Source organism: Leucoraja erinacea, chromosome 9 (assembly GCF_028641065.1).
Source record: "Leucoraja erinacea ecotype New England chromosome 9, Leri_hhj_1, whole genome shotgun sequence".
NCBI lineage: Eukaryota > Metazoa > Chordata > Chondrichthyes > Rajiformes > Rajidae > Leucoraja > Leucoraja erinaceus.
Window position 1 is genome coordinate 1,870,293 of NC_073385.1, and position 26,788 is coordinate 1,897,080.

The following is a 26,788-nucleotide window of genomic DNA, read 5'->3' on the forward strand; positions in this document are numbered from 1 at the left end:
AAAATGTAACACAAACATCCACCACAGCATTCATCACTGTGGTGGAAGGCACAACATTTGGTCAGTCCTCCTCAATTTTCCCTCCGCAGCCTCCACTTCCCCCATCCCCTCCCACCTATATTCCTTCTTCTGGGTTTACAATTTGTACTTCTAGTCCTACCTCACACTTTCATCTCTGGCCTTTGGCCAACCATCTGTCTATCTTAAACCTCCCTCATTTGTATCCACTATCACTTGTCAGGCATTGTCCTGCCCCCACCTCTCCTCCAGCTTCCCCTCCCCCACAGTAATCAGCTTGAAGAAGGATCCAGACCTGAAACGTCACCCCTCCACGTTCTCCAGACATGCTGCCTGACTGACTGAGTTACTTCACCACTTAGTCTCTATTTGTGATAAGGTAATGATAGATTCAGAGGCCATGAGGACAGCAGGAAGTGGAAGAGAATTGCAAGATCAGAAACATGATATAAGATTAAGATGATATAAGAAACATATAAGATTATTAAGGGTTTGGACACGCTAGAGGCAGGAAACATGTTCCCGATGTTGGGGGTCTCCAGAATCAGGGGCCAGAGTTTAAGAATAAAAAAACTCTTGCATCTATTATCTACTAGACTAACTGGGACCCGTTGTGGGCCAAAGGGACTGGTTTCCAAAGAGCTAGTATGGACATTGTGGGCCAAATGGATTCTTGGGCTGGCAGCTCAGTCACTCAGGCCTGGCAGGCTGGCAGCTCAGTAACTCAGTAACTCAGTAGAGTTCTTCTCAATGTTGCAAAATGTATCCTCGGCCACTTGGGTGGGTATCTTGAATCGAGAATGTGCAGTTTTTCCACCAGGCATTAATGTAGCTGCTATCCTAGAGGATGCTACAGCAATAGTCACATCACCTTGACCTCTAACTTACGAGAGGATCAAATTGGTGATAAATGTTTTTCCTGTTCCTCCTGGTGAATCAATGAAAACCATTGAAGGGAGATTCCTTTTCAAGCAGTCACACACGTGGCCATACACTGCTCTCTGCTCAGCATTCAGCAGAGGCTCATTCTCCTCAACAAATTGCTGTTGTTCAGTTGTATTGTATTGCAATTCCTGCAGCAATTCTGGATTGTCATCATCAAGTTGCATCCTTCCATTTCGTGGTTGTGGCTAATTAAAGAATTCCATTGTTCTTTTGTAATTCTCAAGCTTGTCTTGAATATACAGAGCCTGATCATGCTGTTTCTCATCAATCATGATATTAGGTTCATTCATTGTTCTCTGTTCTTCTTCAAGGTAATCTTCAGACATTGAATTCTTGAAGTGATCCCATAATTGTCGAGGATTGTTGATCTCAGTATTCGTCAGCAAAACAACAAACAAATCTCTCATTGCACTGGGAAGTCTTGTGTGCTCAGCATCTTCCATTGTTGGTTGCCAATGGTCATCAGTCTGCTACAAACCTCTTTGTCTGCAGACGTCTTTGTAGAAAGGGTAAATTTGTCCATCATGTGTCTTCAATGAATCAAAGGATACTGGCCCTTTTATGGGATGGAGAAGCAGTCTCAAGTAGTAAAGGCCACCACATTTTGGAGACACAGTATACACTTGTCCCAGACGTATCTGGATGATCTTGCACTCTCTTGCCGGCCTTCCTTCTTTGCCATCTCTTATTGTTCCATGTGTAAAATCGGGGAACATCAGCATAGTCGAGTGTTCTTGGAAATGGCTCTTGAGAACACAATGCCATGAATTCAGTTAAAGTCGTTCTCATCATAGCATCATTGGTCTCTTGTTCAGCAGCATCAGGTCTGATAAAGACTTGTTGTTGTTCTGGTAGATGTACATGGAGTCGAAAGACAGTGAGGTGTCTCATGAGTCGGAAATCCAAGGATTAATGCCACTGCTTCTGATGAATCAATGTATCTGCCAGTCAAGTACTGTGAAATTTTGTCATCCCTGTTCAATTTAAAAGATGCTTGATCACTTCCCTTCATGGTGTACTTGATGACGTAATTTGACTGACTTTATAGAGGAGCATATCTCAACGTTGATGTGACATTTGAACAACTTCAATAGTTGAGCATTATAGGGCATCACCTAACCAGAAGTGATAGGTCGATGCTGGCGTCCTTCTTGATTTCCCTGAAATCCTCCCGTCTGGAGATCTTCTCCTGTATAGAACATATGAATTATGTCCACACCTTGTGCTCGCGATAAATGGCTTTGGGAATCTCTTACTGCATGTCCCTTTCTTCCAACATGGAGAGGTGTGGTTGCAGAACAGCCCATGAATCATGTGCTTGAGTACCAATTCATGCAGCTCAGGATCTACTTGTGGGTCTGGTATTTCAGCTTGCACAAATGTGTCAAAATCATTTGGTCTTGGCTGAGTTGCTTCGTCAAGCCACAGCAGACAGTGCAAATGAGGCAGGCCTCTCTCCTGATATTCCACAGTGGAGACAAAAGCTATATAGTTGCCAAAGAGCCCATTTGGTCCAGTGACGTACTTGATGAATAGCTTCCTGTTCAGATCGAATACTCTTGCAATCAAGTCTAGTCTATCACACAGCTGTCAGATCTCGCTCCAGTTCAGATTGCAAGTCATTGTAATGAAGAATGAAGCATTGTCATACTTCCGAACATACATCATGGCGTCCTGGCATCGTTCCATCGTGTATCTTGGTCCACCGACAAATGTCGAGGAGAGGATGATGCGCTTTCCGATTTTTTCCAAATCATCATTGTCGTTTAATGCATCCGCAAGGCCTTTGTAAGTTGATCTCAACGATGCTTGATTCATGCAAAATAATTGAGCCTATCAGCCTCAATCTTAGCTGCCATATCGGCGATATATTGTTGAAAGATTTGTCCTCCTCTCAAAAGGTGATTTAATTCATTATCTCGATTCATGATCCTATAGGCATAATATCGCATTGCTGTCAATTTCTTGTAGTTTCTCATTCGGAGTTGGTGATACCATCCATCATCTCCGTGTTGAAAGAAAAGGATGTATTGACAACTAGCATACGACCTATGAGACTCTGAAATTATTTGCAGGCCTCCTCCTCTTTCTTTCAAGACAATGTGCCGTGATGTTGCCTGAGGGTCATTATCTTTTGGTATTATGACAGCAACTTCATTGGCAATTTGTTTGTTAAATGGCCTTTCATGTTCCAAAGTTGGCCGATGATTGATGCCTCTGGCAAACCTCGAATCCTTTCCTCTGCCATTTTAAGTGTTTCAATGTAAGGGTTGTTTTGTCATCAAGCGTTCAAGCATTGCAACAATACCAACATTTTGCAGCATACCCATTCGCAATTCAATGCTATCTTGGGGGTCCATAAAATAGACCTGCAAGAATCGACTTTGTTGGTCTGGGTCAGGCATCAACGAACCAATGTAATGATGAACCTGACCTTGAAAGATCACCGATTCCAGCCGGGTGGCTCCACTTCCTTGGCACCGAATGATGTCAGTTGAAATAGACAATTGCATTGTCTAATATTCCTTCTGAACTCATTTGCTTGTGGTGTGTCAACAACATACAATCTCATGAGTTCATCAGGCAGTGCCTGCAGAGGAGGAATGTTCACCTGACCCTTCATGTAGCAAAAGTTAGTGGTTTATAGACAATAGATGCAGGAGTAGGCCATTTGGCCCTTCGAGCCAGCACCGCCATTCAATGTGATCATGGCTGACCATCCCAAATCAGTACCCCGTTCCTGCCTTCTCCTCATATCCCCTGACCCCGCTATTTTTAAGAGCCCTATCTAGCTCTCTCTTGAAAGTATCCGGAGAACCTGCCTCCACCTGAGTCAGAGAATTCCACAGACTCACCACTCTCTGTGAGAAAAACTGTTTCCTCGTCTCCGTTGTAAATGGCTTACTCCTTATTCTTAAACTGTGGCCCCTTGTTCTGGACTCCCCCAACATCGGGAACATGTTTCCTGCCTCTAGTGTGTCCAAGCCCTTAACAATCTTATATTTCCAAGATAATCCCTCTCATCCTTCTAAACTCCAGAGTGTACAAGCCCAGCTGCTCCATTCTCTCAGCATATGACAGTCCTGCCGTCCTGCGAATTAACCTTGTGAACCTACGCTGCACTCCCTCAATAGCAAAAATGTCCTTCCTCAAATTAGGGGACCAAAACTGCACCCAATACTCCAGGTGTGGTCTCACTAGGGCTCTGTACAACTGCAGAAGGACCTCTTTCCTCCTATATTCGATTCCTCTTGTTATACCTTTCTCCAGGTAAACGCTATGCTCGACACTGAGGGAAAACCTTCGTCATTTGACCAACATCAGCAGAAAGATTTTGTCTTGTTGTCTCGGTTAAACTGAGTTCTTTCAATCTAAAGTCAACTTGACTCAAACACTTGTTGCTGTTAAAATCAATTCTTTATTCAGCTGAGACTAGTCTCTTGAACCTTCCAACACAGAGCTGATGCTCTGGGGCGGGTCCAGAGAGGAGTAACTTTGATACAAACTCATGGCATTTATATAGCTATTAGACATTTTAGATACAGAGGGTATGACAAGCTAGTAACCAATCATCTGAGTCCTTCTGCTGATTTACAACATCAGTCACATGATCCCCCTTCCCTGGCCTCATTGCAGCCTTCGTTTGCCTGTGCTTTATAATTGTTTTAGAATTATTTTATTTCAACACAGCAAAACCCCAGTAGGCTCTTATGAAAGACCATTCCTCAAAATACAAGATACGTATATAACACAATGATCACACAAGTCATACACACTGTCTATATCAAGAGAAAATATATTTCTATAAATCTAAACAATTTCTATGTCTAAAGTGTACCTTTCTATTAAGCCAATACATTTCATAATTGGTGTTACTATAATTTTACACATTTCGAAATACCATTACCTATGTCTTTAAAACATTAATTATATACGTTTGCTGAATTACAGTTTCTAAGTTCAAAACGCACATTTCCATCTCCCATCCAAAGATACATGGGTCGTAAATCTGTCAATTTACTTAATATGAGTTTGGTGCCTTTCCTGTTATCGGGAAGTAGGATTTCCAATCTCATGTACCAGGCAGAACACAAGAGACTACATCTCAGACCATTACGTCAGAATTCCATCTGCTTCAACCTTCTATAAACTACTCCCTCAATCTAATTATTTCTCAAAGCAACTTATTCTTTCACTTACATCTTATTCCTTATCACACATTATAATTGTACACAGCCAAAGATAACTGCAGTCTATCATCTCTCAGCCTTGAATTCTCTCAAACCTAGCAAAACAAGCCATAACTCTTCACCTTTATGTCACATTCAGAGCTCAAAAATGTGCCATAGAGAGAGCAGATGGCCTAAGAAGAGGCCCCTTATTCAGCTTCCCAATCTTCAACACAAAGCCATATCAAATACAATTTCCTCCAGTGCTATAATTGCCCCAAACAATAACCTAAGCTAAGCAGGTTCTGGTTCAGGCCTCCATGTTTTGATTCATCTTTGCCTGTGTGTATGTGTCTGTTTGCACTTTATTTCGGTTCAGGAAAACTTTAAGCTTTTCTTTTGCAAATTACCTAGCTTATATAAAAGTCACTATCCAAGTGGTTCTATTTGTATAATATTTCCTCATTCCCCACTCTGGTCATTCTATGACCACTAATAGGATAATAACACAAGGCAGAGATTCATCAGCATTGGCTTATTAGTCATCCAAGTTTATACCTAACCTCGAGATGCTTTATAGCCCCCAAAACCTGGACCACGTAGGTCAGCAGGCTGGCTTGTTGACACCAATGCTGTTCCCTACTTCTCTGCTGTGTTTCATACCCTAGCCCTTGGGGTGCTCAGCTATTCTGGGTTCCATACCACTGATCTATCTCCATTTTATTCATTCTAATACATTCATCTTCTAATAATTCTTTCTCAACCTGCGCATTTACCATCCTTTCAACTACCTCATCATTCAACATTAGAATGTCTTCTTCTAGATGTTGCAATAATATCTTCTCACCAGTTTCCACATTACCCAAGGCTGTAACCCCTGATCCCTTTAGCCACAAGGGCCACATCTAACTCCCTCTATGGCAATAATGTATTCCCTCAGATTGGGAGACCAAAACTGTACGAAATACTCCAGGTGTGGTCTCACCAAGACCCTGTACAACTGCAGTAGAACCTCCCTGCTCCTATACTCAAATCCTTTTGCTATGAATGCTAGCATACCATTCGCTTTCTTCACTGCCTGCTGCACCTGCATGTCTACTTTCAATGACTGGTGTACCATGACACCCAGGTCTCGTTGCATCTCCCCCTTTCCTAATCGGCCACCATTCAGATAATCCATTCAATTTACCTAACACCACTTCCCGGCTAACCTGGATTTCACTCAGTTCCTCCATCTCATTTAACCCCGCGGTCCCCTGCTATTTCCGGCAGATTATTTATGTCTTCCTTAGTGAAGACAGAACCAAAGTAGCACTAATGATCCAATTATAAAACCCCCAGTCTCCCCATTCAATACCCTCCTGTATCCCATCGAGCAGTGTAATAATGTCATTTTGATGTCTGTGATGTTACTGTTCTGTCCTGAATTCCCATCATACATCTGTCTTTCACAATAGCACATGTCCCTCCCTCATGTGCCAACAGATAGTATAAGGCATATCTATCCTGTAAAGAGAACAGATGTATTTCTGATAGTAGCAAGGTAACACACAATTTGTCCTTTACCAAATAGTTAATTATGGGCTTGTATAAACATGTTAGAGTCTGTTTCTTCCAATGCCCATTTTCCCATATTGTTCTCATGTTCTTTCTCCTGTAAACAAGGGTAGACCTCTAATGCTTCTCGATAGCATAGTCCATCAAACAAATGTTCCTTTGCCGAGTTGTCTTCCAAAGAATACCGTTTGCAGAAAAAGTCAAATTTGCACTCCAGAGACCAACAGGGTAATTCCCTGGGTGTTGGTTATCTAAGTCTACCTGCCAATCGGGCTGACGCTGTATCCCATTGCAATAGTCAATCTTGGTGACATCCCAGGATCCAAAGGCATCTGGGCCATTGCACTGTACCACATCTCTTTTGCAGAGATGAAAGACTCTGCTTGTTTGTCCCGGGATACATCGTCAAATTTTTCCTTCATTTCCCTCCATCTGTCGTAGCATTCCAGTGATTTAGCAAAATATCACGTTAACTCATGACTAACCCATTATCAGTCAGTTCCCTTCATCAACAAGAATGTTTATCTAAACAAACCATTAAAGCTGGTCGTGTTTCAGCAATTAACTTATTTCCCCTTTTAAATTGAGAGGTTGACCTCACAGTGGAGGGTAGTTGTAAAAAAAACTTCACCCCCCCTGCTTACAGTTTTTTTTTTTTAAAGGGACACACACCTACACTTATAACTTGTGATTTACAACAAATAAAAGACTTAACTTCAGCATTCATTCAAAAACCATAATGCTACCACACACATGAGAGGTCTTTACACTAATTATTAATTTACTAAAAACATCAATAATTACAAAAACATACTTATAACACTGAAATCATTCCAACTCAATGTAGTCCACTTGAAAGGTCTCAAATGGTAAAGGAGTCTTAACTGGTTCACAGGGCAAGCCTTTACCTGGGTTATGCTGCTAGCAAATCAGACATTGCTGGCTGATGCGTTGGGACAAGTCAGAAGTTTCAGATGCCACCAGGTCTCTAAAAGCATATCACTTACAGCCTTGGCCCCACAATGAGTTGCAAAATGTACAAATTCAATAACCCACAACGCAAGCTCGTCAGACCTGCAAGTCTGTCCGGCAGGCGTAACCCATAAGCTAGTGACAGGATCGTACAGACAACCCTGGTCCTGCCACAGCTGTTCTACCCATGCAGGAGCATCCTCCTGTATTTGAAGTACTTTGTGGATGGTTGGCATTCCTTTTTTCGAGGGAGACTTATTCCTAGTAGAATTTTTAAACTGCCTCATCATGTGGGACCCACAATTTGGTAACTCCTAGAAGCTTTCTTAGCTAACTCGTTGGCAAGGCAATTTCCTATGTCTCTGGGGCTTGGCCTATACTATGGGCTCTAACTTTGATAACAGCATGCTGACTGGGTAACTGAATGGCCTGTAGCAAATTAGAAACCAATTTTTGTGAGATATCACTGTCCCTGAAGAGGTTAGAAACCCCCGATTCTTCCATAATTGTCCATATCAGGAACCACTCCAAAAACATATTGGCAGTCTGTGTAAATATTTGCAGATAGTTCTTCGGCCAGGGTGCAGGCTCTAGTCAACGCAAATAGTTCGGCTAGCTGGGCCTAGAAGGGAGCCTCAAAAGATGCTGCTTCAATGGTCGTTCCCTCCTGATTAACAATCACATAGCCTGACAACCATTCTCCCTTTTCAACAATGAATGAGCTGCCATCCGTAAACAGGGTAACATCCAGATTTGTTAGTCCATTCAGTCAGGGACAGCCACTGGTGGAAATTCTCTCGTTTCTCTCATCACATATTCGTTTTTACCTTTACCTGGGCTTCACTGTCTCCAATAGGACAGTCTTTCCAAAAGGCTTTCACAGCTCTTGACATGCGGGTTGATGAAGACTCTGACCAGTCCATATTATTGGTTTAAATACCCATTGCAACGCTGGAAGGCAAACAGTTCATAACCATAGCACAAAACTGTGGCCAGTCATTTCCTTGCTGATACTGAGTGTCTGTCACCTGACTGGTTGCCGTAGATGGTTTTTTTTAACCTTTCCAGAAAATCTTCTGCAGCCTCTCCTTCCCCTGGTTTCATATCTCCCTTTGATATATCGATTGGCTGCTGGAGAGTGAGGCCCACGGCTGCCAGCATAAGCTGTAATCGATCCTCATTGTTACCTGCCCCTGGGTGCACCGCCACTAGGGCTGCATGGTTGTTCTAGGTTAAATGAACCAAGAATCTGGTATACTCAATCGCTGTTAATACTTGCTGAACTAGTACCCATAAATCTCGGGAATCAGCGTGATATACAGATATCGTTGTTCTTAAAAATTCAATGAAAGCTTGTGGATTCCGTTTCTTAGGCACTCCCAACAAAATTGCCATCATCTCATGTGGTTTCCACAGCAGCCACACATTATTCATGGCTGTTTCGTCGTTGTCTTGTTGATTGGGTGGAGGAGGCATTAGGGCTCTGGGGCTAGGGACTGTTCTGACAGGATATTGGCACCAGGAGGATGCTTTCTTATTCCATCTATTTCAGCACCTTCTCTAGACTGGGACCTAGTATGCCTTGCTACTAAACTGGGGCTTCTCCTTCTTCTTGGGTCAGACGCCTGAGGTGGATGCACTGTCGGTTCCTGACTCTGCCCTGGGTAAACTTGGGTAAATTTCTGTCACCACTGACTAGAGCTCGGACTGTGACCCGGGGACTGATAGGGAACAAATTCCAATTATTTTCCTATACCTTCCCTTTGTCTCCCACTGCTAATTGAAGGCCAACCATTTGAACTGCACAGTCCTTTCTTATCTTCCAGAATTTCCAGCCTGCTTGTTTTCAGTCTTATCTCTCTCTCTCCTGTTGCTTATTCCTCTAGTGTGCACACTCTTGTCTCAATACCTCCACTTATTAAATTTATCACCTTACTACAATATTCACACCCACTTATTCCATACACAGTATTAATATTCTTATGCTTTATTCTTACAACAATATAATAATGACGTTAACATTTTACTATTTCTTATTTAGCAACCGTGACATCGCTGGATCTGAATTCAATTGTTTCCCACCATTCCAAATGATTCAAGATTAATTTTGCATTGTCAGTGTTTAGCCGACCCTGTTTCCAAATCTTTAACCCCCCTCTTGCCATTCCAAATTACCAAGAGGAATTTAGCATTGTCAGTGTTTAGCTGACAGGATCCAGTTCAGCCGTCATTTACCATCGATCATTCCCAATGACCAAGTCTCTCCATTCCAAATGGCAGAGTCTTTCCATTCCCAATGGACCAGTCTGTTTAAAAGTCTATCTTACCATTCAACAAGGTTTGTTAGATTGACTTGATTCTGTCAGGATCCCGTTCAACACAAGAACGAAGGGTCGACTACGCAGAGATTACGGAGAAGAGGAAAACAGAGTGGTGTTTAACTACTCACTCCTGCTTGGCCAATTCCTCTGGTCTGATCAGTGCGCAGTTTGACTTATTTTCGTTCCTTGAGTTGTCGGTTATCCATCTGAATCCCACTTCTGACACCAAATGTTAAACTGAGTTCTTTCAATCTAAAGTCAACTTGACTCAAACACTTGTTGCTGTTAAAATCAATTCTTTATTCAGCTGAGACTAGTCTCTTGAACCTTCCAACACAGAGCTGATGCTCTGGAGCGGGTCCAGAGAGGAGTAACTTTGATACAAACTCATGGCATTTATATAGGTATTAGACATTTTAGATACAGAGGGTATGACAAGCTAGTAACCAATCATCTGAGTCCTTCTGGTGATTTACAACATCAGTCACATGACCCCCCTTCCCTGGCCTCATTACAGCCTTTGTTTGCCTGTGCTTTATAATTGTTTTAGAATTATTTTATTTCAACACAGCAAAACCCCAGTAGGCTCTTATGAAAGACCATTCCTCAAAATACAAGATACATATAGCCGCAGAGTTGCAATAGCCACACAGTTGCAATAGCCACACAATTTCAATAACCACACAATTTCAATAGCCACACATTTCAATAGCCACACATTTCAAAAGGCACAGATGCAAAAGGCACATCATTGCAAAAGGCACACGTTTGCAATGGCCACATGGCTGCACTGGCCACACGGTTTCAATAGCCACACGGTTTCAAAAGTCACAGTTGCAAAAGGCACACATTTTAATAGCCACAGTTATAATAACCACACATTTCAACAGCCACACAATTTGACAGCCGCTCATTTCGACAGCCACACATTTCAACAGCCACACATTTCGATAACCACAGTTGCAATAGCCACACATTTTAATAGCCACAGATTACAAAAGCCACAGTTGCAAAAGGCACCCGTTTTAATAGCCACACAGTTTCGTCACAGTTTCAATAGCCACATAGTTTCCATAGCCACACAGTTGTAATAACCATAGTTTCAATAGGCACACCGTTTTAATAGCCACAGTTGCAATAGCCACATTTTAATAACCACACAGCTTCAATAGCCACACATTTCAATAGGCACAGTTGCAAAAGGCACAGTTGCAAAAGGCACAGTTGCAATAGTCGCACAGTTGCAATAGTCACACAGTTGCGATAGCCACACAGTTGCGATAGCCACACAGTTGCGATAGCCACACAGTTGCGATAGCCACACGTTTCAATAGCCACACGTTTTGATAGCCACACATTTCGACAGCCTCACGTTTCGACAGCCACACGTTTCGACAGCCACACGTTTCGACAGCCACAGGTTTCGACAGCCACATGTTTCGTAGCCACACGTTTCGACAGCCACACGTTTCGACAGCCACACGTTTCGACAGCCACACGTTTCGACAGCCACACGTTTCGATAGCCACACATTTCGATGGGCACTGTTGAAAAAGGCACAGATGCATAAGGCACAGTTGCAATAGCCGCACAGTTGTAATAGCCGCACAGTTGCAATAGCCGCACAGTTGCAATAGCCGCACAGTTGCAATAGCCGCACAGTTGCAATAGCCGCACAGTTGCAATAGCCGCACAGTTGCAATAGCCGCACAGTTGCAATAGCCGCACAGTTGCAGCCACAATGTTGCAATAGCCGCACAGTTGCAATAGCCACAATGTTGCAATAGCCACACAGTTTCAATGGTGACACATTCCAATGGACACACGTTTCAATGGACACATTGCAATGGCCACACGTTGCAAAAGGCACACTGTTTCAATAGCCATAGTTAAAAGTTTGGCACAGTTACAATAGCCGCACAGTTGCAATAGCCGCACAGTTGCAATGGCCTCATAATTTCAATAGCCACACATTTCAATAGCCACACATTTCAAAAGGCACTGATGCAAAAGGCACATCATTGCAAAAGGCACACGTTTGCAATGGCCACACGGCTGCACTGGCCACACGGTTTCAATAGCCACGCGGTTTCAATAGCCACACGGTTTCAAAAGTCACAGTTGCAAAAGGCACAGTTGCAAAAGGCACACATTTTAATAGCCACAGTTATAATAACTACACATTTCAACAGCCACACATTTTGACAACCGCTCATTTCGACAGCCACACATTTCGACAGCCACACATTTCGATAACCACAGTTGCAATAGCCACACAATTTAATAGCCACAGTTTACAAAAGCCACAGTTGCAAAAGGCACCCATTTTAATAGCCACACATTTTCGTCACAGTTTCAATAGCCACACAGTTTCCATAGCCACACAGTTGCAATAACTACAGTTTCAATAGGCACACCGTTTTAATAGCCACAGTTGCATTAGCCACATTTTAATAACCACACAGTTTCAATAGCCACACATTTCAATAGCCACACATTTCAATAGGCATAGTTGCAAAAGACGCAGTTGCAAAAGGCACAGTTGCAAAAGGCACAGTTGCAATAGTCGCACAGTTGCAATAGCCACACAGTTGCAATAGCCACGTGTTTCGATAGCCACACTTTTCGATAGCCACGCGTTTCGATAGCCACGCGTTTCGATAGCCACACGTTTCGATAGCCACACATTTCGACAGCCTCACGTTTCGACAGCCACACGTTTCGACAGCCACATGTTTCGACAGCCACATGTTTCGACAGCCACACGTTTCGACAGCAACACGTTTCGTCAGACACATTTCGACAGCCACATGTTTCGTAGCCACACGTTTCGACGGCCACACGTTTCGACAGCCACACGTTTCGACAGCCACACGTTTCGACAGCCACATGTTTCGATAACTACACATTTCAATGGGCACTGTTGCAAAAGGCACAGATGCAAAAGGCACAGTTGCAATAGCCGCACAGTTGCAATAGCCGCACAGTTGCAATAGCCGCACAGTTGCAATAGCCTCACAGTTGCAATAGCCACACATTTGCAATAGCCACATGTTTCAATAGCCACACGTTTCAATAGCCACACGTTTCGATAGCCACACATTCGATAGCCACACATTTCGATAGCTATATGGTTCGATAGCCACAGTTTCAATAGCCATACAATTTCAATCTCCACACGGTTGCAATAGCCACACAGTTTCAATAGCCACACGGTTTCAATAGCCACACGGTTTCAATAGCCACACGGTTTCAAAAGTCACAGTTGCAAAAGGCACAGTTGCGAAAGGCACCCATTTTAATAGCCACACAGTTGCAATAACCACACATTTTAATAGCCACACATTTCAATAGCCACATTTCAAAAGGCACAGATGCAAAAGGCACAGTTGCAATAGCCACACAGTTGCAATAGCCACACAGTTGCAATAGCCACACAGTTTCAGTAGCCACAGTTGCAATAGCCACACAATTTCAATAGCCACACAATTTCAATAGTCACACATTTCAATAGCCACACATTTCAATAGCCACACATTTCAATAGCCACATATTTCAAAAGGCACAATTGCAATAGGCACATGGTTGCAAACGGCACATGGTTGCAAAAGGCACACGGTTGCAATGGCCACATGGCTGCACTGGCCACACGGTTGCAATAGCCACACGGTTTCAATAGCCACACGGTTTCAAAAGCCACAGTTGCAAAAGGCACACATTTTAATAACCACACAGTTGCAATAACCACACATTTCGACAGCCACACATTTCGACAGCCACACATTTCGACAGCCACACATTTCGACAGCCACACATTTCAATAACCACAGTTGCAATAGCCACACATTTTAATAGCCACACATTACAAAAGCCACAGTTGCAAAAGGCACCCATTTTAATAGCCACACAGTTTCGCCACAGTTTCAATAGCCACACAGTTTCCATAGCCACACAGTTGCAATAACCACAGTTTCAATAGGCACACAGTTGCAATAGCCACAGTTGCAATAGCCGCATTTTAATAGCCACACATTTTAATAGCCACACAGTTTCAATAGCCACACAATTTCAATCGCCACACAATTTCAATCACCACACAATTTCAATCACCACACAATTTCAATAGCCACACATTTCAATAGCCACACATTTCAATAGCCACACATTTCAATAGGCACAGTTGCAAAAGGCACAGTTGCAAAAGCCAAAAGGCACAGTTGCAATAGCCTCACAGTTGCAATAGCCTCACAGTTGCAATAGCCACACAGTTGCAATAGCCACGCAGTTTCGATAGCCACGCGTTTCGATAGCCACGTGTTTCGATAGCCACACGTTTCGACAGCCACACGTTTCGACAGCCACACGTTTCGACAGCCACACGTTTCGACAGCCACACGTTTCGACAGCCACACGTTTCGACAGCCACACGTTTCGACAGCCACACGTTTCGACAGCCACACATTTCGACAGCCACACATTTCAATAACCACAGTTGCAATAGCCCCACATTACAAAAGCCACAGTTGCAAAAGGCACCCATTTTAATAGCCACAGAGTATCGTCACAGTGTCAATAGCCACACAGTTTCCATAGCCACACAGTTGCAATAACCACAGTATCAATAGCCACACGTTTCGATAGCCACACATTTCGATAGCCACACGTTTTGATAGCCACAGTTTCAATAGCCACAGTTTCAATAGCCACACAATTTTAATCTCCACACATTTCAATAGGCACTGTTGCAAAAGGCACAGATGCAAAAGGCACAGATGCAAAAGGCACGGATGCAAAAGGCACAGTTGCAATAGGCACAGTTGCAATAGGCACAGTTGCAATAGCCGCACAGTTGCAATAGCCACACAGTTGCAATAGCCACACCGTTGCAATAGCCACAAGGATACAATAGCCACACAGTTTCAATGGCGACACGTTTCAATGGCGACACGTTTCAATGGACACATGTTTCAATGGACACACGTTGCAATAGGCTCAGTTACAAAAGGCACACATTTTAGTAGCCACACAGTTGCAATAGCCACACAGTTGCACAGCCACACAGTTGCACAGCCACACAGTTGCAATAGCCACACAGTTGCAATAGCCACACCGTTGCAAAAGCCACAGTTTAAAAACACATAAAGGGCACTCACAGGTCAGTAGACACTAAGTGTTCTGTAGATTCACAGCAGGCTGAGAGTCGTGACCTCTCACTCGCCATCTTGCAACAACAGAGCCTCGTCCAGACTTCCGGGTTTTATAGCTCCTCTCCCCACCCCCGGATGGGGCGTGGCCTTCATGGCGGTGATTGACAGGAGAGAGAATCTCAACATTTTTTAATCACTAATAACTCTTTTATTTTTCATCGATGGAAAAAATCTTCTGCACTTGATGGCCAAAAATCACAGGCGTAAGTGGTAGCGTTTTTTCTAAAATCAACATACAACACAAACTGGAAGTGGCCAAGATTAGACTTTTAATTATATAGATTGTCTAATGCCACCTGAAAACTTGTGAGAAGGCTGTTTTAAGGATGAGGGTAATTTGCACACAATACCTGCTCCCAAGCGAACATTATATCGTTGCAAGGGTGATTTATGACAGAAAATGGCTGGTTGAATTTTTGATGTGTCAGGGAATGACCATCGTACCTCACTTTTAGACTCATTGAATTTCAATGGCATAGAGCAGGAAGAAACATGCCATGAAAATGAATTTGCAATGTTCAGAGATAATAGACAATAGAGAATAGCTGCAGGAGGAGACCATTCAGCCCTTCAAGCCCGCAAATCCATGGCTGATCATTATCAATCAGTACCCCGTTCCTGCCTTCTCCCCATATCCCTTGACTCGGCTATCTTTAAGAGACCTATCTAGCTCTCTCTTGAAAGTATCCAGAACCAGCCTCCACCGCCCCAGCCTCCACAGACTCACCACTCTCTGTGAGAAAAAAGTGTTTCCTGTGTGAAAAAGAGAGGAGAAAGAAGAAACCAACTCTAATCTTTATTTCGTTTTTCATATCTTCAACAATAAATTATGCTGAAGGAATAAACTTGTTATAAAGAAATTAAAATAAACTATAACACAGAATATGGAAGAATCAGCAGAGGAACAGGCCCTTGGGCCCACTCAGTTGTCTTTGTCCATTTCAAGTTCAAGTTAGTTTATTGTCATGTGTCCCTGTATAGGACAATGAAATTCTTGCTTTGCTTCAGCACACATAACATAGTAGGCATTTACTACAAAACAGATCAGTGTGTCATGTTTAAAGCATTTCATGTTTATAGATTGGAGGGGTGAACATGAAAAGTGTTTTCAATATCGGGTGTTTGTAAAACAAATTGCAGCAATTACATCAATGCTTCAGTATCGGGCAGTGTTTTGATACAGTGTGTACTTGCTCTGATTTGGAAGTAGTTTTCAATTCTGTTAGGTGCTTTCTGTTAAGTTCTGTTTCTGCTTTGTGCTTGTATTTTGCAGGAACGGGATAAATTCTATCTCTCGCGATGTGTTGTGTTGGAATTATTACAAGCACTGAAATTAAAATCTCCATTGCCGGATACGAACCTTTTGCTGCTGGTACAGGTAAATTGTTTAGATATTCTCTATTTAATTGTGAGTTGTCTTCAAATTCTGGAATATGATAATTGAATTTGATAGAGGTGTTTAAAATGATGAGAGGGATAGACAGAGTTGATGTGGACAAGCTTTTCCCTTTGAGAATAGGGAAGATTCAAACAAGAGGACATGACTTCAGAATTAAGGGACAGAAGTTTAGGGATAATATGAGGGGGAACTACTTTACTCAGAGAGTGGTAGCGGTGTGGAATGAGCTTCCAGTGGAAGTGGTTGAGGCAGGTTCGTTGGTATCATTTAAAAATAAATTGGATAGGCAGATGGATGAGAAGGGAATGGAGGGTTATGGTATGAGTGCAGGCAGGTGGGACTAAGGGAAAACAAGTTGTTCGGCACGGACTTGTAGGGCCGAGATGTCCTGTTTCCGTGCTGTAATTGTTATATGGTTATATGGTTAATTGAAGAGGGTTCGTTTTGGCAAAGTTTGGGGAGTTACATCAAGACAAATTAATATATAATAAACAGGAATATAATGAGTGTTGTGGAGACAGAAGGACTTTGAAGTTCATGTGCATGAATTCTTAAATATAGCAATAGGTGATTAAAAAGATGCTTTCTCATAAAATGCAAGTACAGGAATGTCATGCTAGAATTTATAACAAGAGGAATCGAATATAGGGGCAAAGAGGTCCTTCTGCAGTTGTACAGAGCCCTAGTGAGACCACACCTGGAGTATTGTGTACAGTTTTGGTCCCCTAATTTGAGGAAGGACATTCTTGCTATTGAGGGAGTGCAGTGTAGGTTTACAAGGTTAATTCCCGGGATGGCGAGACTGTCATATGCTGAGATGATGGAGCAGCTGGGCTTGTACACTCTGGAGTTTAGAAGGATGAGAGGGTATCTCATTGAAACATAAAAGATTGTTAAGGCCTTGGACACACTAGAGGCAGGAAACATGCTCCCGATGTTGGGGGAGTCCAGAACCAGGGGCCACAGTTTAAGAATAAGCTATTAGAACGGAGACGAGGAAACACTTTTTCTCACAGAGAGTGGTGAGTCTGTGGAATTCTCTGCCTCAGAGGGCGGTGGAGGCAGGTTCTCTGGATGCTTTCAAGAGAGAGCTAGATAGGCTTCTTAAAAATAGCTGAGTCCGGGGATATGAGGAGAAGGCAGGAACGGGGTACTGATTGGGGATGATCAGCCATGATCACATTGAATGGCGGTGCTGGCTTGAAGGGCCGAATGGCCTACTCCTGCACCTATTGTCTATTGTCTATAGTTATCTATATAATTAAATTACATAAGGTAATTTGGGGCAACACAGTGGTGCAGGAGTAGACCTGCTGCCTTACAGCAACAGTGACCCGGGTTCGATCCTGACTATGGGCGCTGTCTCTATGAAATGTATATGTTCTCCCTGTGACTGCGTGGGTTTTCTCTGGGTGCTCTGGTTTCCTCCCACACTCTAGAAGCATACTGGCTTTGATAAAAATTGTAAATTGCCCCTAGTGTGCAGAATAGTGCTACTGTATGGGGTGATCGCTGGTGGGGGCAGACTCGGTGGGCCGAAGGGCCTGTTTCGGCACTGTATCTCTGAAGTCTAATGTGTACAGTTCTCCTCATCACAGTGCAGGAATGATGGGCTTGTACAGTAGAGGGAGAAAAACCAATTTAGATTGATGTTATCTTGACTGGACAATTGTAGCCATGGGGATGATTGGGCACGTGCAAATTATTTTCTTTGCAACAGGGGAGGCTGAAGGGAAACTTAATTGAGGTGTAAAGAGAGAAGGATGTCAACAAAATAGAGAGAGTGCAGAGGAGATTTACTAGAATGTTGCCTGGGTTTCAACAACTAAGTTACAGAGATAGGTTGAATAAGTTAGGTCTTTATTCTCTGGAGCGCAGAAGGTTAAGGGGGGACTTGATAGAGGTCTTTAAAATGATGAGAGGGATAGAGTTGATGTGGCCAAGCTTTTCCCTTTGAGAATAGGGAAGATTCAAACAAGAGGACATGACTTCAGAATTAAGGGACAGAAGTTTAGGGGTAATATGAGGGGGAACTTCTTTACTCAGAGAGTGGTAGCGGTGTGGAATGAGCTTCCAGTGGAAGTGGTGGAGGCAGGTTCATTGGTATCATTTAAAAATAAATTGGATAGGCATATGGATGAGAAGGGAATGGAGGGTTATGGTATGAGTGCAGGCAGGTGGGACTAAGGGGGAAAAAAATTTGTTCGGCACGGACTTGTAGGGCCGAGATGGCCTGTTTCCGTGCTGTAATTGTTATATGGTTATATGGTTATAGAAGAGGAGGTGTCATAGAATAGGAGCTTTTTCCCTTCGCAGGGAGGTCAAAAAAGGTCATTGGTAGAAACTTTAGAGGGGAGAACAATTATATCTTGTCAGCCAGTATATGCAGAAACCCTCTCCCCTTTTATCAGTATTTGGATGTGTGTGGAAGAGCTATAACCTGCACGGGTACGGAAGAATACCTTGTGGTGAGACAGGATTAGGCCTGACTGTCCTTTTAATGATTCTCTAATCACAAATCCTTGTCTGGAAATTCATTTCTAGTTGGTAATGTAAAAGAAAAGTGTTCTTCGGTCGTAGCGGCATATAATATTTGCAAAATCAATGACATTTAGGACAATGGAACCAAATTTTGGTTTGTATTATGAAGTACATGAAGCATTGTTCTGACCACATGGTGCCTTTAGAGTTCTGACTGGGGAGTACTTCTTGGCAGAAATACTTAATTGGACTAGAGTTAAATTAATTACATTGCTTTTTTAGTGACGTTCCCTGCTGATACGGTGCGTTGGCATCTCCAAAACGTTTAAAACTAGAATTTAAATTTTCGATTTGTTTCGAAGTTAAAAAAAATTATATATTATTTCAATTAGGCAGGCAGGCCCTAAAAACGCTCAAACAGCTACAAGGACTGCAATCCACAATGGAAACCAAAAGCAAGGATTGATATGCGTACTGGCACCTCTTTATCTACAAATAAAGCATTGAATAGTACTGATATCTGACAGAAGGGCAAAAAGGGAAAAAAAACAGCAATTTAAAAAAAAAGCAGTTGAGTGGTAGTAAAACAGTGAAAGTTAAACTCCAATCTCACCAGGGACTAACGTTCACTGAACCACTCTACTGCTTTTAAAAAAAAATTGCTGTTTTTTCCCCTTTTCCTTCTGCCCACAATATTTAATATGTAAAAGAATATGTGATTCTGTTCCATTCTGTTTGTAGTTTGTTTGGTTGTTTGTTTGTTTGTCTTTTTGCACAAAGTCCATGAGCATTGCCACTTTTCATTTCACTGCACATCTCGTATGTGTATGTGACGAATAGACTTGACTTGAAAATGAACTTAAATTGAACACTCTTTGAATCAGTTTCTTGAAATATTATTCATTAATAATTAATGATCATTGAGCATATATATATCTTCATGCTTAATGAAAAAATGTTGATTACTATTGGTAAGAATGATTGAACATGTTTTATGATTGGCCTTTGGCAATTGAATATGCTACTGGACTTGTTGTGCAATATTGATCAATGATTACTGTCAGATGAAGGTTGTAGTTATAGAATAATGGAAATTGACTAATAAATGGTTTGAATGCCGATGTAAAAACAAATGGACCTCTCTTGTCCTTACAAGTTTGTTTGCGCAGATGCTGGAACAAAAATAGCGGAATCAACGATTATACAGAAACACCTGATTGCTTCTGTTCCTGGAGTAAGTATTACACCTAGACCCAGTGTGTCATTGAAAATTCCACGAGCAAATCCTCTTCTGTTTTGTATGAGTTTAGAGTTTTTGTTCATTATATTGCAGTTTATTATGATTTTGGATGAAAGACCTATATTGAATTCTTCATTCTGAGGATGTGTTTGTTTCTGGCAAGCTCTGTGTTATAACTCACATCAAATTACACTTGAGGAAGGAGTGGTGAACTGCTGCTTTGAAAAGCTGCAGTATGGTGTTCACAGAATAGAGTTAAATAGGGAGTTATGTGACTGGACTTGGAAGGAAGCTGGCAGCGGCGTTCCCAAGAGCATGTAGCCCATATTTTAGATGTTAAAGGTGGTGTTGTTTGGCAGTGTATAGAAGTTTTGGTGAAATGTTACATACTGCAGTTACACTCCATCCATATCAAATATTGTATGTTTGCAGGTTCTAAAGGTTATTACAGCTGATGAACACACTGCATTTACCTTTATAAAATAATTTGTGATTTTATTGATTTGTTTAATTAGGAGCAAACACCGGAGGTATTGTAATGAGATGGAGTAAAATGAATCATTTTGTATTGATATATTTAACATTGATCTGTGAATTTAGGTTGTGATGGCTGTTGCTGAAGAAAGAATTTCTGCAAAGGGTGATTGCTATTCAAATTATTTTTCGTTATTTTAAAAGATTCGGAAAGCATTTGGCATGTTGGTATTTATTATCAGTAGGTTTGATTACAGAAGCAAGGAAGCATCAGAGATAGAAATGGGTTTTAGGAACTAGGGGTACGCTAAGATCTGTGAGGCTGAGGTTGGTAAGGAAGGGGGGTAGACGCTATAAGCCCCCCGTGAGAATATTTTTTGTAATATGGTAAATTTCAGGGCCAATTTGAGCTTAAATGCACCGGGGATGATGATTACATACACATTGTATCAGTAACTCAGTCAAATAAAGATAGGTATTTAAGAGGGAACTGCAGATGCTGGAGAATCGAAGGTTACACAGAAAGGCTGGAGAAACTCAGCGGGTGCAGCAGCATCTATGGAGGTATCTCAGTAAGGGATAGGTATCTCAGTAAGGGAAGCTGGTCGGTGATTGGTCGCAACGCCCCTTGGAGATTGCATCTGATTGGCCGCCGAGTGACCAGCGTATTATGTGACTGGACACAATGCACTTGGAGAGAGCGGCTGATTGGACGGGAGGAGACCAATTTGGTGATTGGACGGAAATTTTAAGGGAAGCTAGTCAGTGATTGGACACAATCCCCTTAGAGACAGCGGTTGATTGGCTGCCAAATAATCGGGCACAAAAAATGGACAAATAGGAAAACAAAAAAATCGGAATTCTAATTTAAATCTGATAAAACGTACATAGGGTGGGTATCGATTAATTCTAGACAACAGATTAAAAAAAAATTATCTAACCCCATTAAATCACTCGGGGTGTATTATGATGTGTTCTACAGTATGAAGTGTACAGCAAAACTTGCACTTCCAGAGTGGTCTATCATGTTGTTTCTTCAGAGGACCACGGATTTATTTTAAGAGCAAAACAAAGTGGTGGAGAACTCAGCAGGTCAGGCTGGATCTATGGAGGGTCCAAAGAAGGGTCTCGAACCAAAACGTCACGAATATAACTAGTAGTGTGGGAAAATTTTCCATGAGCCATAATTGCCACATACATACCCAAAAGTAGAAATGAAGATAGTTACAATGTGTAAATGCCTATTCAAGGTCTACTAATGCACCCGTAACTTCAGTTGCAGGTACAGCTGAAGGGATTTGGCGCTCGGGCGACGCTATGAATTTATATGAATTTTAAAAATCTGATACGTTTAAATCGTTCAAAAGCTCCAACCACAACGTGATAAATAACACTAAATAAAACTGAAGCAAATAAAAACAAACAGAAGAACTAACCTTGAAGGTGAGGGAGAAAACAACACACCTAAACTTATTAAAAATAAATCATATAACGTCCCTAAATTACGGGTACAAATTACTAAATAACATGGGTGGACAAAAATGCTGGAGAAACTCAGCGGGTGAGATGCTGCCATTTATAGGTTAAGTATATTCTCACTAGTATTTTGTTTTAATTAGTTTAAGTACTGTGTCACAAAACTTGATTCGATAGCATGCATTTTTAGATTAGTTCCAAAATGGGGTCAGTTGTCCAACATTTACTTACATGGTGTTTCCACTGGAGCTTAATGTTTCAGCTCTCTTAAATCCACTCAGCAGGATAGATTCCCCTTCACTGCCCAAAACGACCACATTTCAACACTCCTGTGGTTTACAGGGATCATAAACTTTCCGCTGAGTTGCTGATTGATGACAAATGCTTACTGCCTTAATTCTGCAGGTGTTTGGCACTTTCCACCAAAGATTGGCTGGGAGCAAAGTGGCAGAGCTCTTGAACAGTGACAGTTAACGATATGTCAGTTAAGAATGTTAGTGAAGCTTCTGGTTCCATTTCATTCAATGTGACACAACATAGAAACTGATGTCACAATAGTTTGCATCACCTGCCTTTGACTTTTCAATAATCTACCAAGTTCTTCAAACAGTTTTCTGTTCCTTCATTATAAAGATTTCAGTTATTTTTTCCATTTGGAAATAAAGACAGGCCATACAATAGGAAAAATAGTGCCTTATCCACATATTATCTTCTAACATATAAAATTCTTGAGGGATTGGATAGGCAAAATGTGGAAAAATGTTCCCGATGTTGGGGGAGCCCAGAACCAGGGGTCACAGTTTAAGAATAGGTAGGCCATTTAGGATTGGTGAATGCATATAAGAATATAAGAGTCAGGATTCAGGATATGAGTTTAAATGCAGTTTTATGGAACTTTGGTGAGGCCACATTTGGAGTATTGTGTACAGTCCTGGTTGCCTCATCACAGAAAGGTTGTGGAAGCATTGGTCAGGGTGCAGAAGAGGTTTACCAGAATGCTGCCTGGATTAGAGGGTACAGGTATATCAGACATGATAGTGGTGGTTAAGAAGCTGTTAGATAGAAACATGAATATGTAGAGTTGGAAGAATATGGATCCAATACAGACAGAGGAGTTCAGTTTAATTTGGCATCATGTTCAGCCCAGACATATGGCCTGTTCCTATCTTGCATTGTTCTTTGTTTTAAATGCTGCCAGTGTCTTGGAGAGAAGTGGGTAGTCAGTAGGATTATAATTAATAGTGAGCAAAACATATTTTTAATGAATTTTATACTTCAGACTGTAATCCAATTAGATTGTTTCTATATGTTGCAAGGTCTTAACCTCTGAAAGAGCAGAGCTTGAGCACATTATCAAATCATCATAAATGAGTTGCAGTCAGTTGTAAGTCTGCAAATTACACCATTATTCCACCAATTGATTTTAAATGTTAAAGAATATGCATTTCTCATAATTAATGGACAATATATTTTAGTATTCAACAGTATATTGGCAAATCATAATTGATTTTTGTAATTTTCAATTTATTAATGGAACGAACAATTAGTTTCTTAAAATATAGTTGCTGTTTATTTTGTGCTAAAATACTATGTATAATGTGTTTTCTAATCACAATTTTTGAAATATATTTGAGGCTAGAAACGCATTATTGCTGTGCTTTTCGTGGCTGCACTGCACGTCTATCCTACTGAATATATAAATGTTGTCATCTGCTGTGCAGTGACCTTGGTGTTGCTGTGGAGAAAGCTATTATAAATTGCTCCTACACATAAACTGATGGAGGGTGATGTGGCCTTGTAGCACTATAGTAAGGAGCCAAAAGAAAAAAAAATACAAGCAGAATGGTTCTTTTGTAGTACAACATAGCAATTCACGGCAGATTGGGTAGATTTGCTGACTATAATGTAAGGAAAGCCAATGCATATTGCATTGAAAGTTTGCATAAACGAATAGGAATATGGGCTCTGGATAGATGGTGGCTTGGGCATTATTCCTACATGCATGGTGCCATGGAAATATGTGTTTTATTAAAGTTTATAAACAATAGCTTCACTATTAGTGTTCAACAAATGACGTGCCTTTTCAGATGTTTGATTTGAATTAGATCTTTTAATTTATCTAACTGTAAATCAAATTAATAATGATCAAAACTTCACCTTGAACATCAAGTAATTATTTCCTTATAGAACTTACTGAGTTATAGAACACTGCATGTTCTTTATTGATTTTCTTTATTCTTGCAGTACACAACTGCAGCAATGGAGTGCATGCGACAGTACATAGGTGAATTGCTGGACTTTATAGCTGATATGCATACACTGTCCAAACTAAAGGTATGTGATCTCTGATCCTTGTGCTGAAGTTCTTACTTTTAACATTCTGCATGTAAATATTTGGATTAAATGGACTGTATTTTAATTCGATGCTCTTCGGTAAAGATGTTTTTCAGATAAACTTCTTTGCAGATTAGATCGGACCCGCCCAGTATGAAGAAATACAAAAAAGATAATGGAATAGAATTTTTTTTATACAGTGCAACCTTTTTATGCAGTTTGAGATATTTAATCTGCAAAATGAGATAGTATATAGAACATAGAACAGAACAATGCAGATGGGGTTCACCTTTCACCCCATCAGCCGTTGCATGCAACATATCATCCTCTGACATTTTTGCCATCTCCAACGGGATCCCACCACTAGTCACATCTCCACCCCTTTCTGCTTTCTCAAAGATCATTCCCTCTGCAACTCCCTGGTTTACTCATTCCTTCCCACCCAAACCACCCCCTCCCCAGGAACATTGCCCTGCAACTGCAAGAGATGTGACACCTGTCCTTATACCTCCTCCGTCAACTCCATCCTGGGTCCCCAACAGTCCATTCAGGTGAGGCAGAGGTTCACTTGCACCAACTTCAACCTCATCTATTGTATCTATATACTGTTCTCCTACATGTTGTCTGCAAAATGTTGGGGAAGTCCAGGATGAGGGGTCACAGCTTAAGGATAAAGGGGAAATCCTTTAAAACCGAGATGAGAAGAACTTTTTTCACACAGAGAGTGGTGAATCTCTGGAACTCTCTGCCGCAGAGGGTAGTCGAGGCCAGTTCATTGGCAATATTTAAGAGGGAGTTAGATGTGGCCCTTGTGGCTAAGGGGATCAGGGGGTATGGAGAGAAGGCAGGTACGGGATACTGAGTTGGATGATCAGCCATGATCATATTGAATGGCGGTGCAGGCTCGAAGGGCCGAATGGCCTACTCCTGCACCTAATTTCTATGTTTCTATGTTTCTAAAATGTAGATCTTCAGCATCATTTTGCTTGTATGAAGGTTATTGATAAAATTGATTCTTGTCCAATGCCTGTTGTCTTTACATGATTACATAAAATCTAATTTTCACAAATGCAGTCTCTGGTGGAAAATATAATGCAACATTACTTTAATTAAATTAATCCTTTGGGACCGGCTGTGGAAAGTTTATAATTGGAGGACGTTTTTTCATATTTGCTATCCCCCTATTAAACTAGAAAGAGTTTTATTTTATCTGATGATCCTAATGAAAAGTAATAACGTGTGAATATGTACTTTAGTACTTTTGTACATTAGGTGCTACATTCAGATTAGATCGAGGAAGGACTGAATGTGCATGAAATGGTGGGTTGAAGATTGGGAATAGTTTGAGTTGCATGAGACACACCAGCCTTACCACAAGCACATTCACATATTCAACCTTGAGCATTGCAATGTAAATCACAAAAACATAATTGAGATTAAGGAGTAAATTAATTTTGGCTGATTCACAACCCATCCACTACTTACTGCTCAGCAGTCTAAGGGCACTGAGTATGGTTACTATAAGGTCATAAAGTATTCACTGGAGTTTAGAAGGATGAGGGGGATCTCATAGAAACATATCAAATTATAAAAGGACTGGACAAGCTAGATGCAGGAAAAATATTCCCAATGTTGGGCGAGTCCAGAACCAGGGGCCACAGTCTTAATAAAGGGGAGGTCATTTAAGACTGAGGTGAGAAAAAACTTTTTCACCCTTAGAATTGTGAATTTATGGAAATCCCTGCCACTGAGGGCAGTGGAGGCCAAATCACTGGATGGATTTAAGAGAGAATTAGATAGAGCTCTAGGGGCTAGTGGAGTCAAGGGATATGGGGAGAAGGCAGGCACGGGTTATTGATAGGGGACGATCAGCCATGATCCAACTGGTCCAGAACGCAGCCGCCCGACTCATCACCCACACCAAATCCTGGCATCACATCACTCCAGTCCTCAAACAACTTCACTGGCTTCCCATCTCCCACCGGATCACCTACAAAATCCTGATCCTCACCTACCCCCTCCACCATCTGGCCCCCCCATATCTCACTGACCTCCTCTCCCCCTACCAACCCTCACGGTCCCTCAGATCCACATCAGCCGGTCTCCTCTCCATCCACAAGTCCAACCTCCACAACTTTGGGGACAGAGCCTTCTCCAGGGCAGCTCCCAGGCTCTGGAACTCCCTCCCCCAACTG

The 26,788-nt window shown here is 41.7% G+C and overlaps 1 protein-coding gene across 1 annotated transcript in view; it reads left to right on the forward strand.

Moving 5' to 3' along the window:
- LOC129699966 (protein unc-79 homolog) overlaps positions 1-26,788 on the forward strand; it is a 162,591-nt gene that overhangs the window by 122,978 nt on the left and 12,825 nt on the right. The window contains 3 exon segments of the mRNA XM_055640079.1: positions 16,463-16,567; positions 20,226-20,303; positions 24,504-24,593. Of these exon segments, the coding sequence (XP_055496054.1) occupies positions 16,463-16,567; positions 20,226-20,303; positions 24,504-24,593 (273 nt within the window).